This window comes from Phyllopteryx taeniolatus, chromosome 2 (genome assembly GCF_024500385.1).
Source record: "Phyllopteryx taeniolatus isolate TA_2022b chromosome 2, UOR_Ptae_1.2, whole genome shotgun sequence".
Classification (NCBI taxonomy): Eukaryota; Metazoa; Chordata; class Actinopteri; order Syngnathiformes; family Syngnathidae; genus Phyllopteryx; species Phyllopteryx taeniolatus.
The window spans coordinates 16,131,057-16,150,527 of record NC_084503.1 but is presented as its reverse complement, the minus strand read 5'-3'; the positions used below and the strand labels follow the sequence as shown (position 1 = coordinate 16,150,527).

Genomic DNA, 19,471 nt, shown 5'->3' with positions numbered 1-19,471 from the left:
CCTACCGCTTATCCTGTTCAGAGTTGCATAGAAAATTGAGCCCCATCCCAGTTGACTGTGGGCAAAAGGAAGATTACAATCTGCACTGGTTGCCACTCAGTCAAGGGTTCTGAAACATAGAGGACTCTAACCCCCCAACGCTAACCCAATTCATCTTGGTTTTGAGATGTGGTTGACAAGACAAGTCGAAGATGAGTTGAGTCAACAGTTCCATCTCCACGTCACAAAAACAATAGTCTTATCTGTTATACCCGGAGCCTGGAAACCAGAGTCACTCCTCCTCCGCATCCCCAACCCACCCCTCAAAATACAGCCCCTTGGTGAAGTCTATTGTGCGTCACAGTTTCATTTAAAAAAAAAAAAAAAAAATACAAGTTAGATATTTGTTTTGTGCCACTATTTGAATATTGCACAAGGGCCTTTAGTTGTTCATGAGCTATTTTAGTCAATAATAATTATTCAATAATCATTACTTTACATTCCACATAGTGAGGTTTGTAGGGAGATAGGATTTTGTTCTCTGATTCGGCAGACACACACACAATCACAGTACATTTTGTTGACAGTTTTGTGTCCTTGACGTGCAAGCCGTTAGAGCCAGTCTTCTGAATCAGTGAAGGCTGTTGTTGTCTCTCGTGGGCAAGTTTTTTCCCCTCTCATACAAAGAGGCACGGCAACTTTTAACAAAATTTTAGTTTGGTTGCATACATTTTAGAGTCGATTGGATAATTTTCCCCTGATGTCCAAACCCCCCACCCCCACATTATTAAAAGGAACGCTGACAAAAGTCGGCACACAATAGGTGTCTCTTGGACGACATCTTTATTCTCTGATGATATACGTTCACGAGGCTAAGAGAATAGCAGCCAGACAGTGTCACGGCCAGTAAACAAATCCTTTTGTATGACATTTTCAAATTGGATAGTGAATCTATGAGCTAGTACCATATGGCAGATGAGCACTGTCCAATAGGAGAGCCTGAGACCAAGCCACACTATTGCCACTTATGTCTCTTCCCACCTGTTCATACAAAATCTGTTTTTCTCTGTCCTGAAACCAATCCTTCTGTTTTTAGTGTATCACTCCCTATTTTCTCAGATCCAGACCCAAACATGATTATCAAATTAAACTTTGGCCAGTCGCCAATCAGAATGGGTCTAGGCGGAAATGAGAGAAATTATTATACACCAATTTTCAAAGTTATTCCTGAAAAGCTGCTGCACCTTTTCTTTGCCAAATATGGTGCACAGACTTAGTTCCTCTTGGCAGAGAGAAAAGCTTCCTGAAATGCATGATTGGCTAAGATTAACAAGGAGTGCTCATCTGGCACATTAAACCTGGCGCGATTCAATAATTCAGCCACACAGTCAGACCATAAATGGCATTTTTCTTATTATTTCTCTCCAGAAGAGTCAGATGGAAAAGGGCATGAATGGCTCTTTCCTGTTCTTCCTTGTCTGTTTGGCTCTTATTGACATTTACACGTTCTAAAAATTGACAGCAATGCACGTTGCATTTAAAAGAGCAAGGCTTGTTCACATTGTAAAACAGTCTTCGTGTTTAGCTGCAAACTTTTTTTAGGCATGTAATCAGTACACTTGCTGATTTAAATAATAGATTAAAAAAAATAACTTACAAATATAATTGGGCACATTTCTAATTGTTATTGGTCTGTGAATGAAGTGACATTTGTAAGAGATCTTTGAGTACCTTGAAGGTAGAAAAGCGCTTATACAAGTGAAGCCCATTTACTATTCACATCTGGTCCCTATCCCCTGCATAGTAGAAATTTGCAGGAAATGGATGGTCCCTTAAATGTAATTAATTGGCTATATTCGTTTAAACTCTGAACAGACCTTAAACTATAATTAAAAAACACTTTATCATTTTAAACTAATCTTCAAACGTTACGCTTAAAATTGCTTACAGATAATTATGTTATGTTTTTAATACAATAAATGCCAAGTTTAAACTGAAATCTGTTTGTTTGTTTTTGAAATTGCCTCACCAGAAATGTTTGTCGACAATCAACATTGTCCCAGACTATCGCACTACTAGTCACTTTAAACTGCATACATTCCTTGAAGTCTCGGCCCCCTTTGCACAATGGTCATTGCACCGGACTATTGCTATATTAGTCATTCAAACTGTTCTAATTGCTAGAGGCATTACCAGATTACTAGCAACCTTTTATTCCTCAGTGACTGTTTTTCTCAATGTCTTTATGTCTCAAACGTATTCTCTGTCAATTGACTGACTGTCGTCGTACAAGGTTGGCTCCAACTACCGGAGACAAATTCCTTGTGCGTTTTTTGGACATACTTGGCAAAGTAAAGATGATTCTGATTCATTATTAAGTGAAAGGTCTTGTTTTCTCTTTTGTATTCATAATTGCTCTTTAACCATGCAAAAATATATTTTCTACTTATTCTTGATTATTCCAATAGTATTGTAGTAGAATACTCAATTACTAATTGATGTACGACTGGATGCCAATTCTTATTTTTGACAGGTCTGTTTAATGTCACGTCAGAAATAAAGTGAGGAAAAAATAAGTCATAGCATAACATTTTAATAGAATAACTTAAAAACTATCAATCGGTTTTGATGGGGCAATAAACTAAGCCCCCCACTTGACGATTGGCTTTTAAGGTGCAAAAATTTTGATCAGCCTCTAGTTTTCTTATTAAGGTTCAATGCACTTGTTTATCAAATTTGTTTTGATTTATAATTAGCAATTGTAAAATAAATATATACATTAATTAAATATAAATATACCTGGTGGCACGGTAGTCGACTGGTTAGTATATCTGCTTCACATTTCTGAGGACCCGGGTTCAAATCCAGGCTCGTCTCTCTGGAGTTTGCATGTTCTCGTGCCTGCGTAGGTTTTCTCTGGGTACTCCGGTTTCCTCCCACATCCCAAAAGCATGCATGGTAGGTTAATTGAAGACTCTAAATTGCTCGTAGGCGTGCCGTGTGATTGGCTGGTGATCAGTTCAGGGTGTACCCCCCCTCTTGCCCAGAGTCAGCTGGGATAGGCTCCAGCACGGCCGCGACCCTCGTGAGGAGTAGTAGTTTGGAAAATGGATGGATGGATAAGTATGTATATATGAAAATATATTTTGATTTTGTTGGTAAAATGACTAAAAAAAACCTCTAAACTCAAAGTGTAGGACTTGCGACTTGACTAGGGACTTACATGTCTCAACCTGAGACTTGACTCTGGACTTGCCTGTCTTGACTTTGGACTTGACTCGAGGGCAAAGACTTGTGACTTGCAGAGCAATGATTTGGTCTCACCTCTGCTTGAGTATGTCTCTCACACACAAACCATCATTAGAAGGATCATATAATGTGATTTTGCTAACATCTGAAAAAGAACTACACTAAGATTTACTGTTTTGTTGACTATATGTAACTTCACAATTTTAGTCCTGTACCTTTGCAACAGTTTTTTTCCTTTGTAATTTCACTTTTTTTTAAATGTTTTTTATTTTTTTAATTGTTGCCATTTAAAACCAAATGAAACAAAATCTCATTGGAATGTGCAGGTGTTCACAATATTGTTGCCAATGAGTGTATACAGTACCATCAAAAGCGTTCTCATGCTATTGAATAAGAAAGTATGTCCAAACTTTCGACTGGTTGTGTATAAGTGTCATGGGATTGACTGTTGACCGGTCCAGGATCGAGTCTGCCTTTCACCCACAGTCAACTGGGCTGAAATACTGGAGTATGCAGCCCCCCGCAAACAGTAACAGTTTTAACAGTTTGGAAAATGGATGGAATAGTGTTGCTGGGTACTTAATTTTAAAAAATGTGTGTTCATGCACTTTTGTTGAACATATTGAATGTATGCAGTCTGCCACGGAGGTAAAACAGAATTACATACTGACCTGTGAACAGCTCATTAGGTGAATAACCTGAAAACTAAACATCACATGTAACAGCCAGGGAGGTATTGCGAGTCTGGCAAGAAACACTTTTCATAGACAATAAGTCGCATGATTTAAAAAAAAATATTGGCTGGCGACCAGTTCAGGGTGTACCCCGCCTCGCGCCCGACGATAGCTGGGATATGCTCCAGCACGCGCGCGACCCTAGTTAGGATAAGCGGAACGGAAGATGAATGAATGAATGAATAATTTTTTTGTGTTGTGCTTAAATGAATTTGAAAATAAATAGCATGAATTGATTTGTATTAACCAGAACATGCAATTTAAAAATGTTGTATAGCTGTGCTATAGCTCTTTTGCTGTTTTGATAAATAAACACTTTTTACAACAAATCTGTCCCTTATTTTACTGGCCTTGTTTTTTGTTTTGTTTTTAATAGGAATGACAAAGAGAAAAATACTCTTTGTGAACCACATCACCATACATGTAGTAGGATTTAACACTATTGACTCATTGATGCTGGGGCAAATGACAGAATGATTCGCAAATAAAATTTAACAAATCAAAGCCAACATCTGTAAAGCATCTGTGTGTGTTGCTGGGATAGAACTCATTAAAGTTGGAAAATAAAAATTAGATGTTAAGAAAATTATTATCCCTTGCGGGATCAATATATGAGCATGAATGTAATGAACTGTATTTTGTCTCACCACCGCAATATTTATGAAGGTCTTTTAGTCAATAATAAAAAAATAGCAAGCAACAATACAGTATGAGTTGAGAATGCCACATGTACATATGCGTGTGTGTGCGCTGAAGAGTAGGGACCATATTTGATGTCATAACTTCTGAAATGTAGTCTTTCCTATTCATTAGAACAGGTGTAACCAAACCTAGTTCTTTTCATTGTGTATTTGTTTGATTTCATGGCAGCCAAATTTCAGTCAATCCAATCTCAAAATGGGATGTAAAATGCAGTACAGTAATTACATCATTAACAATTTAATGTAATTTCAGATGGGCATTGCTGGAGAGACAGATGGGCAGAACGCTGGCACAGAAGAAGGGTGTGTCATAGGGCTATTTATCGAGCCGTTTGTATAATATATGAACCAGAAACCTTTACAGGAACCAGCTGTACAAGTCCTCTGTGTGCGCAAATAGTGTTTTGTGTTGTATCTTTGGTACATAAATGTTTTACAATTTCCAATAAACCTTCATGAACAGTAGAGATTACTTAAGCTCAAGGTCACAAAGAGTTCAAGAACCAAAGCAAAGTCACACTTCCATTGTCTGACTGTGCAGCATATTCTGCATGGTCTGGTGATGGCTGCTTGTCAGAAGCATTACGGCAGAAGAAGGTGATAGGCCATGTAGCTTGCACAGTCTCCCTGTCTGTTTGACCTCCACCCTTTTCCAAGCACTTTAACACTTCAATTTACAACAAAAGGTTAAGGCTCGTTTAATACACATCAATAGTAACAAGATAGTATTTGTGTGACATAATACAATAATATTGATATGTTGTATGCCATAGAACAAAAACAGAAAGCGGATCTCCACCATTGTTAAAGGCAAAATTCAGGGTTCTTGACAGGGATTTGGGGCTCTTTTTATTAAAAAAAAAAAAAAAAAAACACTTCAATGACGCAAAATTAAAAATACTATTTTCTTGGGCCCCATGAATGGTCATCACTTTTCTCCCCTTTAGCATGCCATGTGAAATTAACTGCATTTGGTCAATGTGTAAAGAAACAAAAGAAATAATTTATTAGGAAACCATTACCCATTGCCAAACTTTTCAAAAGGAATGTATCTACAATTATCGGATTAAATATTGAATCTGAATTATTGGAAGGCTTCTCAGGATATTTTGCCTGACAAAACATTTCCTTGTTAGATCAAGATTGCAGTGAACGTTTATTTCTATTTTTATCTTTCTCACACAAACAGGCAGTTGGAGGAAAAGTGACCTTTAAAACTTGGCAATTATACTAACCCTTTTATAGTTACAGTTGTTCATGATACAGTTGTTAGTCATCATAATTACAACGATCAACATTCATTTCATTCATCAGACTTCCTCATGTATGCAAATATTGAACGCACCTTATTACCATGTTGCAATGTAGTTTGTAGGTGGTGAAAAAAATAGAATTACACAATAACTCAACTTTTCCCATGAAAATTATCAATGCATATTTGTTGTGATTTTGCCCGTAATTTCTTCCAGAAAAGATCTTTAATCTAGGCCTGTTCAGAAGTTGGATATCTGTGAAGGTTGTAAAAATGATATATTGCACTTTTTGCCAACAAGGAGAATATTTCTGTGTCAAATGAATATCATAGCGCAGCCCATTTGTGAAATGTACAGGGTGGCCAGAGGTGATTATGAAGGATTACACTGAGCTGCTCCTGATGTCCTCCATGCTCACATGACATGCACTGGTGCTGCTGCACGTGTGAATACATTCTCAGCACTAGTTTGTTTGCATATTTCTGTTGTTGTTCGAGTCAAACTCGACCAAGCTAAGAAAAACAAAAAAACTTCTGGTACCATTAAGTTCCTTACTTTAAAACATTTTTCGCTCTAACTTTCTTTCATATGTTGTATAAACACAAAGATAAATAGTCAGGGTAAGAATACATGCATGTTTGTTTGTCTTTCTATGCATGATTGGATGTGAACGCCCAAGCCCTCACCTTTGCAGGTAATGGCAGCCAAACCGGATTTTCGACTTTGGTTTTTTCACCACACGATTTGTGTTTAAGGTTTCTGATGAGGATTCTTGAGGTGCCAGTATTGATGATGTTTACATGCATTGTCAATTTAAGCAAAACACATCAGACTCGCAAATACAAATACAAACGCGAATGTATAATAAAATAAAGTACTTTATTTTCTTTCTCACAAACATTTTGTAAAATCTCAAACACATTCAGAATTCCACGTTTGTAGAGGGTGATTTGGATTATTTAACTACACAGAAAAACTGAATGCACCAGTGTCACATATGGTGTAATTTAATGAAATCTGTGTCAATAAAAAAAAAAAATCTTGCCAACCATGGCACCTGGATATATAACAGGTTTAAGTTTAATAAAACCTTGAGAGGCCCCTTGGTTGAGAGGTGAAATGTCTACAAGCAAGTCCAGGTGCCCTTAGGTCAGTTCTCTTTATGAAATGGATGGACCAAGGTGAAGATCTATTTAACATTTCTCCTCCCCCCAAAACTCAAGCATGATTGACAAACGTACCTCATAGAAAGCTTTTAAATGGCATTTGTGTACCATTACATACATGTTCCCCCTCCCCCCAAAACTCAAGCATGATTGACAAACGTACCTCATAGAAAGCTTTTAAATGGCATTTGTGTACCATTACATACATGTTTATATTGGGTAGACTCTTACTCAAGCTTACATTCAAATGCAGAAATATAATAGGTTAGCATTCCTCTTTGTCTGTTACTTACAAAATACATGAACACAATATGAATATTGCAATAAAAGACATTTAAAAATATTTTCTCATTCATAAAAAAAAAGATGTTTTGATATGACTTAGTGTGACAGGTATGATGTTAATGCGGATGGTGTACAACAAAAATAAAAATTATTAACTGTGCATTATAAATATGTATATCCAAATTTGAAAAACAGTTCAATATGTACATGATTACATCATTTTCAAAGCATTTCTCATTTAATGTTATGGTTGCCACTGCTAACTTCATTTTCCATTCCTTTGACAAAATTCTGTGAATTTAGCCATGTGGCAAAGAAAAACGTATTGCAAGCAGTCGTCTAAGGATGTATACTCACCGAGCATAGCATTTTATTCACCTGCACAATTTAGTGAGATTGAGATTCAATAAAAGAGCTGCATCAAAATTTACTATTGTAGTTTGCAGCAGTACACTATCATACTTATTTGCATCAGATGGATAAAATAATGTAAATATTTCTCAGCTGAGCATAACATGCTCACCAGCCATTGTGGCTAGTGGTTTTCCAGAGCATTTAAATTCACTACTCAACAGTTTTGTTTTTTGGTAATAGGTGTTCAGTGCTGAGCAATATTTTTCCCAATTGAAATACATTCCACAATGGGGGGGCGGGATTATTATTTTTTTCTCACTGTCTGATTGAAATACAGCCCGCCAAAGTGGCTAGTGAGTGGCAGTGTTACCCACCACTGCTAAAATTCACCCACGCTTGACAGGTTTGCAGGTATTAATGTCAAGCCCCCATTCTCAGTATGATGCATTGCACTTCTACACACCACTGCAAACTACAGCTACATTAATAAACTGTATATTAAATTTAAACCTGTGAAAAATAGTATAATTATAAAGGCATTTTTGTTACTGCTGTTTCTTAGATCTCGTGTTCCTGATGATTTAAGTGTTTGCCCTTCAAGAACAAATGTTTACATATAGACTGAAGAGACCAATTCTATGTAGACTTCTCACAGTGTGTGTTGTAAAAATTGGTATAAACAGATGTGTGGATATGACATCAAATGTTTGAGACGTGCCTGAACTTCCTATTATTGATCTGCGTAGAGTCTTTCTTCATTTTCAAAGGTAAGTGAACTTCAGATTTTGTCTTTTGCTTCTGAAATCTTTTTAAGCATATGCAAGCTGTCAGTGTAACAAGGGAGAAGAACAGACTGAGGCATGTCACTGAAAGGGCAATGAGGGCAGGTTTACATGGAAACATGTCATACCTCTCAGGTCCCTCCTGCAGTTGACCTATCTGCCAAGGTCTGTCCTCTATTTCAATATCAGCCTCTCTAGTCAGCAAACTCTGAATGTAGCTTTCATTGCTCACAGTTTCATTAACAAATAAGTTAACCATGACTGTTGAGTAAAGTGGCTCTGGCTGACCATGATCACTGACCTTTACTAGGAGGCTGTGGAGACCTCGGTTGCTGAGTTCCCTCTCTAAAGTGATGTTTCCTGTTTCTGAGTCGATGGAAAAAGACCCAGGCTCCCCTCCCTTCCTTTTAATGATACTATATGCAATCACAGCATTCATTCCTGTATCGTTATCCACAGCATACACTTCTGTTATGGATGTTCCTGGCAGGGTGTTGGGTAGAACCAACATGTAGGACTGATTGGACTGAGGGAAGAGGACAATCGGTGGATTGTCATTGACATCCAACAGCAGCACGGTCACCATGGTTACAGAGGAGAGCGCAGGTTCCCCACCATCTACGGCCTCAATCCATAGCTGGTATGTCCCCTGTTCCTCTCGGTCAAGTGAGATCTTGGCTCTTAGTGTGCCTCGGCCTGTGTCTATCATAAAAATGTCACTTCCATTGAGGATAGAAAGGGCCACCCAGCCATTTTCCCCAACATCAGCATCCGTCACTGAGAGCACCCCAATCTCCCCGTAACCTGGGAAGTTCTCTGGCACAAAAAAAGTGAAATCCTTATTGATGAAGCGTGGGCTATTGTCATTGCGGTCTTGCACAGTCACCACCACAGTAGCAATCGACTCCCTCCTTGGGGTTCCCTGGTCCACTGCTCTCACTATGAAGCGGTATGTCTCCTTCTCTTCACGGTCCAGTGACGTGGTCACACTCAGGATACCTGTCACATGATCTAAAACAAAGATCCCAGGGGCATTGCCTCCAAGAAGAAAGATGACCTCCCCTCGGGCTTCGCTGTCCTGGTCTGTGGCATGGAGCTGCGTGAGATAGGTGTTTGGTGGATTGTTCTCATCAAGAGATATTTCCACTAAAGACTGCTGAAAAACTGGCGCATTGTCATTTTCATCCAAAATCTGCACTTTGAGGAATGTCTTGATGATGAGCCTTTGATTGTTTTCAGCAACTACAATGAGCTCATACTCTTGTGTCATTTCATAGTCCAGCGGCTCTGTAGTTTCAAGCAGGTATTCATTTTTGACAAGCTGATAGGGTCCAATCCTGAAAGGACCTGTCCCCTCCAAATGGCAGTCCACCCTTTCATGGGCATCTATATTTTTGACAGTAAAAAAAGCAATAGGAGAATATTCTGGCTCAGATTCCTTAATTCTTACCACCCCATCTTTTTCCTGTGCGATGTATCTAGGTATGACTGCAGGTGGCCCCATTTGAACTTTTATCAAATGAATAGCAACTGTGGCAACAGCGGGAATACAACCAGGGCCATTTGCCAGAACAATGAGTTTGTAAAGCATGGCTGTACCAGTGTCTATTTTCCCTGCTAGTTTGATCACCCCTGTAGTTCTTTCCAAATGGAACAAGCTTCTGGTCTCCCTTGGCACACGCTCACTGTAAGTATAGTCGATCTGAGCATTAGCACCAAGGTCAGGGTCAAAAGCATGTAGACGTGCCAAATGTGTCTCTTTGGTGGAGTTCCCATGCAGAGTTACATTAAGGTGTGACTCTGTAAACTGTGGACAATTATCGTTCACATCTAAGATTACAATTTTTAAAGTGGCTGCACCAAGTAGAGAAGGGGTCCCCCCATCCTCTGCAATAATGTCTGTGATATATTCATCTTGTGTCTCTCGGTCAAGAAATTCTGTCACGATGACAAAGGGTGTCAGCTCCCCTCCTACATTTTCTTCGACATCCAGTGTGAACACGCCAAAGTCATTCACAAGCCAGTAGGTCTGCACTCCATGAAGACCCAGGTCCGGGTCAACTGCAGACTGCTCCACCGCATAGCGAGCATTAATGGGTGTGTTTTCTGGTATGGATATAAGAATCTCATCCACAGGGAACTTTGGTCTGTTATCATTGATATCCTCAATGATCATCTTTACTTTAATGAGCTGAAAATATTGCTGAGGAAGCACAAACACATCCAGTGAGAGGAAACATCCATGTCTGTTTGGGTTATAAGGGCAAAGTGTCTCTCTGTCAATCTCTGTAGCAGATGTAAAAAACTCTCCAGTGATATTATTGAGTGTCACATACTGTGCACTGAGCCTCTTTTGAGCCACACTGAATAAATAGGGGGGGTCAACTGTAAAATCCAAATTTAAGTCCACTGCAATGGCTCCTATGAAGGTTCCTGTTGGTAATCCCTCCTTTATTCTATAGATGAGTTCTTTTGCTTGGCTGAAAGTTGCAAAACAGGAAAGAGGGCCGGTGTAAAGCAAAAGGATGAAAAATCCCTGTAACACGAGATAATAATTAAACATTTGAATAAAAAAATGTACCAATCTATATTGTCAGTCATGTTCGACTGCCAAACACAATTGTATGTAAGTAGTTTCTATGCATCTAAAGTTCTGTTTACTTCTACTCAAAAGTAGATTAAAATACCACTTACCCATATTTCCCCTCTTTTGCCAAGTCTGGGGTGTTTTCTGTTGACCATATTTACAGTAAAGCCAATTACAACAGTTTCCACTTATAGCAGGAGGTTCAGCATTTTAAATAAGGAAGGCATTTTGAGCCATGCAGATCTGTGCCGAGTCCAAAGCCTACTTGCTGTCTGACTTGAAAAACTCATTCATCCCAGTGCTGGCTCAGGACACTCCCACCATATGCAAATCAGTCCCACATGCGAACCAATAAGACCTCACGGCCACTGAGACATCTGCAGTTCACAGATTACTCGTTTCACATGCTTTTAACATGCATCATCACACGCCTGCCCTTTCTGTACTCACACATCAATACAAGCTGCAGCGTGGGGTTCCTGTGGCTGGTGTATGATTAATAACAATTGAGTTTGACATGGACCAAATAAGTAAAATTCAAAACGTCCACACAAGAGATTGCTTTAATCTAGAATTTTTTGAAAACTAAACCACAAATAAAAAGGAAGGCAAATGTATGCTAATATGATGAGGATGGATTGACAGTTTTCTCACAGCAATTTTGTTCATGAAGTTAATGGCAAAAAATGATCAGAAGGCAGAGCTTGGCATCATAAGTAGTCATATGGTCTGATTCTGGATTGAGCCTTTAAATAATTCACCCCCTAATCCCCATGTGTTCTAAATGCCAGGCCAGCTGTTTGCTGGGATTGGAAACATACTGCTGAGAGAAAATGAGTGATTGAAGTCCATCGGAAAAAACGCACGCACACACACACACACACACACACACACAATCCTAATGTTGATAAACAATGAATCCTTTTCCCTTCCAACATTTTAATCTAAATACTAATCCCCAAAACATTCTTGTAAACAATGACTGTGACCCTACAGTTTGGGAACATTTTTGTAAATTGCTTTGAGGTGCAAAGGGCTTGAAACTGTCGGATGTGGGCAGCTACTAGTGGTTCCACACAGAAATCAAACATTTGTTTTCCTGTGATTTATTCTGTAGATTCGAGTTTTTTTTTTTTTTTTTTACATCATGATATACATACCCGTGCACTCACTGTAGTAGTCTTGCCACGCTGCACTATTTGCATATCTGTGTTGACCAATACTGGCCACTCATGCCAGAGTAGGATCTGCCCCACTTTCACACTGACTGAGGAGTATCTGCAACATTTCCACAATCAACATTGTCCCAGATTATCGCGCTACTAGTCATTTTAAACTGCATACTCTCCTTGAAGTCTTGGCGCCCTTTGCACAATGGTCATTGCACCGGACTATTGCTATATTAGTCATTCAAACTGCTCTAAGTGCTAGAGGACTCTGCATCTTTTTGCACAATTGTCAAAAAAAATAAAAAGAAAAAGAAATTGTACCGGCATTACCAGATAACTAGCAACCCTTTATTGCTCAGTGACTGTTTTTCTCAATGTCTTTATGTCTCAAAAGTGTTCTGTCAATTGACTGTCTGTTCTTGTACTAGACTACCGGAGACAAATTCCTTGTGTGTTTTTTGGACATACTTGGCAAATAAAGATGATTCTGATTCTAAAAAGTGCGTGAACATACCTCGAGCAAGCCTTAAACGAACGCCCTCTCCTGAGCAGCGTTGACTCTTGTTGTCGTCGCCACGGTAACGAGTGTATCCGGTCGCATTTGCGTTGACAAGATAAAGCCCAGTGATCGTAAAAAAGCGGGATACGATGGTATCGGAATACAAGATTTTATTGCAGTAGTCTGACATAGTGCAATCGTGAAAGAGCAAATTTGTCTTGTTGGCTGATCCGGGCATTACGTGTTGTCTGTCCCACACTGCCGACATGTTTTTTTTTTTTTGTAATAACTTTATTGGCCTGGCTAAAGGCTAGGCAAGGCTAAAAAAAAACTGGCTTTTGGATTCAAATATACTGTGCACAATGGCGACGTGGAGTAAATGTCTTTTGCAGAACCGTTCAATGACGTCATTAATCGGATCGGTGAATTATGACATTAAAGCCGATCAACATAAAATGCTAAATATCGGCCGATACCGATAAGGTCGATCAGATCGGTATAAAGTCTACACAACACTGACTAAACCAGACTGTAATGAACAGAAAGCCCAGAGCGCGCACGGACAGCCCGCCGTGTAACTATTTGTGTAATCGCTCACAAAGCTAGTTGCTAATGCTAACGAAAACAAGCATACGTGTAGTCAAGCCGCGCCATTCCCACAATGCAGTGTATTTTTTATGAATTCCAATAATTAACGTGCCGGCATGGTGACCGACTGGTTAGCACATCTGCCTCACAGTTCTGGGGAACGGGGTTCAAATTCCAGCCCCGCCTGTGTGGGTTTTCTCCTTCCGGGCACTCCCGTTTCCTCCCAGATCCCAAAAACATGCATGGTAGGTTGATTGAAGACTCTAAATTGCCCGTAGGTGTGAATGTGAGTGTGAATGGTTGTTTGTTTCTATGTGCCCTGTGATTGGCTGGCGACCGGTTCAGGGTGTAACCCGCCTCCCGCCCAAAGGTAGCTGGGATAGGCTCCAGCAGCCCACGACCCTAGTGAGGATAACCGGTAAAGAAAATGGATGGATGGATAATTAACATCCTTATTGTTACGTTAAATGTTGTTGTTGTTTCTATGTATGTGGTTCTTGGAAAGTATACACTTATTTAGCTGTCACATTTATTGTTGATATATGTTGTACTGTACTTTTTATTTATTTATTTATTTATTTTAAATAAATAAAACTATTACTTTAGGTAGCATGTGAAAGAGTGACATTTTGATCAATTCTAGTGATGGGCACAGCAGTTCTTTTGAGTGTACTGGATCATTATAATTAATTCTTTCAAAAGATTTGTTTACCGAATCCTTCAGTTCTTTTTCACAAAATCATTCAAGTGCTCTCTCATTCTGTTAATGATCCATCCCTGAGGTTCACGTTCAGTTCTTCAGTACACCAGTACATTCAGTTCAATTAAGTCCCTCCCCCACCTGCACGGTGCTGCCTGACGCTGGCTGCTCATTGGTCATTCGTCGAAGTGAGTGACAACGCTGGCGAATCGCAAATCTCATGGCAGTACGTTTAATTAAGTCCCACCCCGGCCTGTATGCACAGCACTACTGTAATCCCTCATTTTTACCGTAAACTGCATTGCATCATGGGAAGAAGGATAGAAAAGTGAGTGAAAAATATATTGATAGCCATCATTGTTTTCTTCCCTGCAAAGAAACTTTTTCCTGCCAGCGAGCAAGTTGGATAACTTAAACTCAACGGCTGCCACCTGAACTTGCCAGTTGGGTGTCTGGAATTGATGTTAGTCACATTTTTTATTTTTTTTACCTAATGTCGTGTGGAAATGACATTTTGTGTTATATCCATTTAGGGGCTGAACAAATGTCTGAAAACCGGCGTTAAACGCCTGTGATAAGGTTTGGTCCCCAGCGAGAGAGACACGTTAGGTGCTATCTGAGAGTTGTTTTTGTTATTTTTTGTTTTGTTTTTCGCCCGACTTCATTTTCTTTTTCTTTTGACTTGTCCCACTAGGGGTCGCCACAGCATGTCATCCTTTTCCATGTAATCCTATCTCCTGGACCCTCCTGTCTAACACCAACTGCCCTCATGTCTTCCCTCACTACATCTATCAACCTACTCTTTGGTCTTCCTCTAGCTCGCTTGCCTGGCAGCACCATCCTCATCATCCTTCTACCAAAATACTCACTATCTCTCCTCTGGGCGTGTCCAAACCATCGAAGTCTGCTCTCTCTAACTTTGTCTCCAAAACATCTAACCATGGCTGTCCCTCTGATGAGCTCATTTCTAATCCTATCCAACCTGCTCACTCCTAGAGAGAACCTCAACATCTTCGTTTCCGCCACCTCCAGCTCTGCTTTCTGTTGTCTCTTCAGTGCCACTGTCTCTAATCCGTAGGTCATGGCTGGCCTCACCACTGTCTTATAAACTTTGCCCTTCATCCTAGCAGAGATTCTTCTGTCACATTCACTCACCTGGCACCTTCCTCCACCCGTTCCAACCTGCTTGGACCCGTTCCTTCACTTCCTTACCCCACTCACCATTGCTCTGGACTGTTGACCCCAAGTATTTGAAGTCGTCCACACTCGCTATCTCTTCTGTAGCCTGTAGCCTCACTCTTCCCCCTCCAGCCCTCTCATTCATGCACATACAGTATATTCTGTCTTACTTCGACTAATCTTCATTCCTCTCCCTTCCACTGCATACCTTCACCTTTCTAATGGTTTCGCCACCTGCTCCCTGCTTTCACTGCAGATCAAAATGTCATCTGCAAAAATCATGTTTTTTCGTCTGACAATAAACGTGAAATAAACGGATTAACGTCTATGCTGCTTTACAACTGTGTCTTAGAACGTGTATGGTTCCGGAGTGAGAGAGGCATACTCAACGTGCTATCAGTCATTTTTTGTTACTTTTTTGCATCGTGTTTTTTGCCCTATAATAAACGAACTAATGTCTCGGTGTGTTACATTACTGACAATTATTTTAAGTCATGTGACTTCATACATGCAAATCAGTGGCCTTTTGGCGAAATTCGGCGTTTGAACTCAAAATAGGCGATTTACGTGAATCGTATAGATCCGATGACTTTATCTTTGGAGGCGGAGGTCGCCGTCACTGAATAAGTCACAGGAGTTGACGAGACCAGAAAAAACACTTCCGGCGCTTCTGCTGCTAAGAAGTAACAGTGCTTTTACTCAGTTACAATGATCCAAATGCCGCTCGCTACTATTATTTATCAATTATTGCTTATTTATCAACTATTTCGTCCACGAGACTATGACTTCGACTTCTGCATTCCGAATTTAGGCGCTAGTGATGTTTAAGTCTAGTTCACCAATCAAACGACACAAGAAAGTCACATGACCTCACACAACATTTTCTATTGGGCTTCCGGGGCATAGGTATTAACACTAGATATCCCAGCCCGGCTAATTGTCGTGCCTACCTAGCGACCATTTTGCGGTTAGCGATGTTAGGGATTATGTCAAAACACAGAATGAACTAACTTCAAATTCAGAAATGGCCAATAGAAACAGAAAAATATTGTACTTAATATTTTCCTGGAGGATGCATTTGGGATTAGTCTTTGAAGTTGTTAATCGTGAAAAATAAAGTGAAACAGACAATTATTTTAGTGAATAATTTTCCAGAATGAGTGCTTAAAGAGGAGGATGCTATTCATGTGACACATCTTGAAGCAGGCATCATGTGCAGGTGGAGATGGGCCTTGCTCAAGTTGGAGGCCAAAACAAAAAAGCAAAGTAATGAGGCAAATTTAATTATAATCTTACATTTGTACATCAAATGTACAAGGGCGGTGTAAATAAATGTTTTTCTCCGTGAAGATAATGTGTTCATTTTGCCGTATTGTACTCTTCAGAGTCTTTCAGATTGCTTAATTTATGTTAAATTAATCGCCCCTCCTGGAAGCCGTCACCTGATCGTGGTGGAGGGGTTTGTGTGTCCCAATGATCTTAGGAGCTAAGTTGTCTGGGGCTTCACGCCCCTGGTAGGGTCACCCATGGCAAACAGGTCCTAGGTGAGGGACCAGACAAAGCACGGCTAAAATACCCTAAATGAGGAAAACTATAAATGGATCTAGGTTTCCCTTGCCCGGACGCGGGTCCCCGGGTCACCCCTGTGGAGCCAGGCCTGGAGGTAGGGCTCGAAGGCGAGCGCCTGGTGGCTGGGCACCCGAAAGGCTAACCCTTCCCATGGGCTCACCACCTGTGGGAGGGGCCATTGGGGTTGGGTGCAGTGCGAGCTGGGCAGTGGCCGAAGGCAGGGACCTTGGCGATCCGATCCCCGGCTACAAAAGCTGGTTCTAGGGACGTGGAATGTCACCTGTCTGGCTGGGGAAGGAGCCCGAGCTGGTGTGCGAGTTCGAGAAGTTCCGACTAGATATAGTCGGACTCACCTCCACACACAGCTTGGGCTCTGGTACCAGTCCTCTCGGGAGGGGTTGGACTCTCTTCCACTCTGGAGTTGCCCACGGTGGGAGGCGCCGAGCAGGTGTGGGTATACCCTCTCATCCACCGGGGTGAACCCCAACGTACAGGCACCGAGCCGGGGGGAATAGGTAGCCTCCCTCGGCCTTCGGGTGGGGGGACGGGTCCTGACTGCTATTTGTGCCTATGCACCAAACAGCAGTTTAGAGTACCCACCCTTTTTGTCGAGAAGTTCTGACTAGATATAGTCGGACTCGCCTCCACGCACAGCTTTGGCTCTGGTACCAGTCCTCTCGGGAGGGGTTGGACTCTCTTCCACTCTGGAGTTGCCCACGGTGAGAGGCGCCGAGCAGGTGTGGGCATACTTATGGCTCCCCGGCTCGGCGCCTGTACATTCGGGTTCACCCCGGTGGACGAGAGGGTAGCCTCCCTCCGCCTTCGGGTGAGGGGATGGGTCCTGACTGTTATTTGTGCCTATGCACCAAACAGCAGCTCAGAGTACCCACCCTTTTTGGAGTCCTTGGAGGGGGTGCTGGAGAGCGCTCCCGCTGGGGACTCCATCGTTCTGCTGGGGGACTTCAATGCTCACATGGGCAATGACAGTGAGACCTGAAAGGGCGTGATTGGGGGGAACGCCCCCCCGATCAGAACCCGTGCGGTGTTCTGTTATTGGACTTCTGTGCTCATCACGGATTGTCCATAATGGACACCATGTTCAAGCATAAGGGTGTCCACACGTGCACTTTGCACCGGGACACCCTAGGTCGCAGCTCGATGATTGACTTTGTGGTCATGTCATCTGACTTGCGGCCACATGTCTTGGACACTTGGTTGAAGAGAAGGGCGGAGCTGTCAATTGATCACCACCTGGTGGTGAGTTGGCTCCGATGGTGGGGGAAAATGCCGGTCTGACATGGCAGGCCCAAACGTATTGTGAGGGTCTGCTGGAAACGTCTGGCAGAATCCCCTGTCAGAAGGAGTTTCAACTCCCACCTCCGACAGAACTTTGCTCATTTTCCGAGGGAGGCGGGGGACATCGAGTCAGAGTGGAACCCCGGAGCTCAGAACTGTGAGGCAGATGCTTTAAGCCATCAAAATCAATTCACAGGAAAAATCTTAGTCGGTTTACAGTTCAACTGGTGCACTGGGGTTGACCAGTGCAGTACACATGGACATGATTAATAACTATTGAGCTGATCATAAGCATTTTGTGGGTGGTCCAGTATTTTCGTATCTATATTTCTGTTACTGCTTCACCTGGCTTTTAAACCTGGCTCACACAATGAATTACTTCACATAACCATGATTTCCAGACTAATCCGCTATATGCGGAACATCACTTGACCAAACCCGGAAAACAGGGTTGCGGACAGAGCCTAGAACTGAATGTGGGGACTTTGAATGTTGGGACTATGACAGGAAAATCTCAGGAGTTGGTTGACATGATGATTAGGAGAAAGGTTGATATATTGTGCGTCCAGGAGACCAGGTGGAAAGGCAGTAAGGCTAGAAGTTTAGGGGCAGGGTTTAAATAATTTTACCATGGTGTAGATGGGAAGAGGCGGCACGGTGGAGGACTGGTTAGAGCGTCAGCCTCACAGTTCTGAGGACCCGGGTTCAATCCCTGGCCCCGCCTGTGTGGAGTTTGCATGTTCTCCTCGTGGCCGCGTGGGTTTTTTCCGGGCACTCCGGTTTCCTCCCACATCCCCAAAACATGCATTAATTGGAGACTCTAAATTGCCCGTAGGCATGACTGTGAGTGCGAATGGTTGTTTGTTTCTATGTGCCCTCCGATTGGCTGGCAACCAGTTCAGGGTGTACCCCGTCTCTTGCCCGATGACAGCTGGGATAGGCTCCAGCACGCCCGCGACCCTAGTGAGGAGAAGCGGCTCAGAAAATGGATGGATAGATGGGAAGAGAAATGGAGTTGGGGTTATTTTAAAAGAAAAGTTGGCTAAGAATGTCTTGGAGGTGAAAAGAGTATCAGATCGAGTGATGAGGCTGAAACTTGAAATTGAGGGTGTTATGTATAATGTGATTAGTGGCTATGCGGTGAGGTGAAAGAGAAATTCTGGAAGGAGCTCGACGAAGTAGTTCTGAGCATCTGAGACAGAAAGACATTCGTTATTGGTGCAGATTGTAATGGACATGTTGGTGACGGAAATATGGGTGATGAAGAAGTGATGGGTAAGTATGGCATCCAGCAAAGGAACTTGGTGGGACAGATGGTGGTAAAAAAGGATGCAAATGGCTGTATCGAACACTTTTTTCCAGAAGATGCAGGAACATAGGG

The 19,471-nt window shown here is 41.6% G+C and overlaps 2 protein-coding genes across 2 annotated transcripts in view; one reads left to right on the top strand and one right to left on the bottom strand.

Moving 5' to 3' along the window:
• tdrd3 (tudor domain containing 3) overlaps nt 1-6,545 on the top strand; it is a 58,705-nt gene extending 52,160 nt beyond the window's left edge. The window contains exon 13 of the mRNA XM_061762831.1: nt 4,917-6,545. Within this exon, the coding sequence (XP_061618815.1) occupies nt 4,917-5,003 (87 nt within the window). The 3' untranslated portion in view covers nt 5,004-6,545. The remainder of the gene's footprint in view (nt 1-4,916) is intronic.
• Nucleotides 6,546-6,776: 231 nt separating this feature from the next.
• Nucleotides 6,777-11,349, bottom strand: LOC133472244 (protocadherin-20). Its single transcript, XM_061762808.1, has 2 exons — nt 11,198-11,349; nt 6,777-11,039 (listed from the first exon to the last, which is right to left on the bottom strand). The coding sequence occupies exons 1-2, from the start codon at nt 11,243-11,245 to the stop codon at nt 8,421-8,423; spliced, it is 2,667 nt and encodes an 888-aa protein (XP_061618792.1). The 5' UTR covers nt 11,246-11,349; the 3' UTR covers nt 6,777-8,420.
• Between the last annotated feature and the right edge of the window lie 8,122 nt (nt 11,350-19,471).

Bases quoted from the DNA above. Each gene is read 5' to 3' on its own strand.
- LOC133472244 (XM_061762808.1), bottom strand. From the start codon at position 11,245: ATGGTCAACAGAAAACACCCCAGACTTGGCAAAAGAGGGGAAATATGG. The intron at 11,040-11,197 runs GTAAGTGGTATT...CTCGTGTTACAG, and splicing joins GCAAAAGAGGGGAAATATGG to GGATTTTTCATCCTTTTGCT.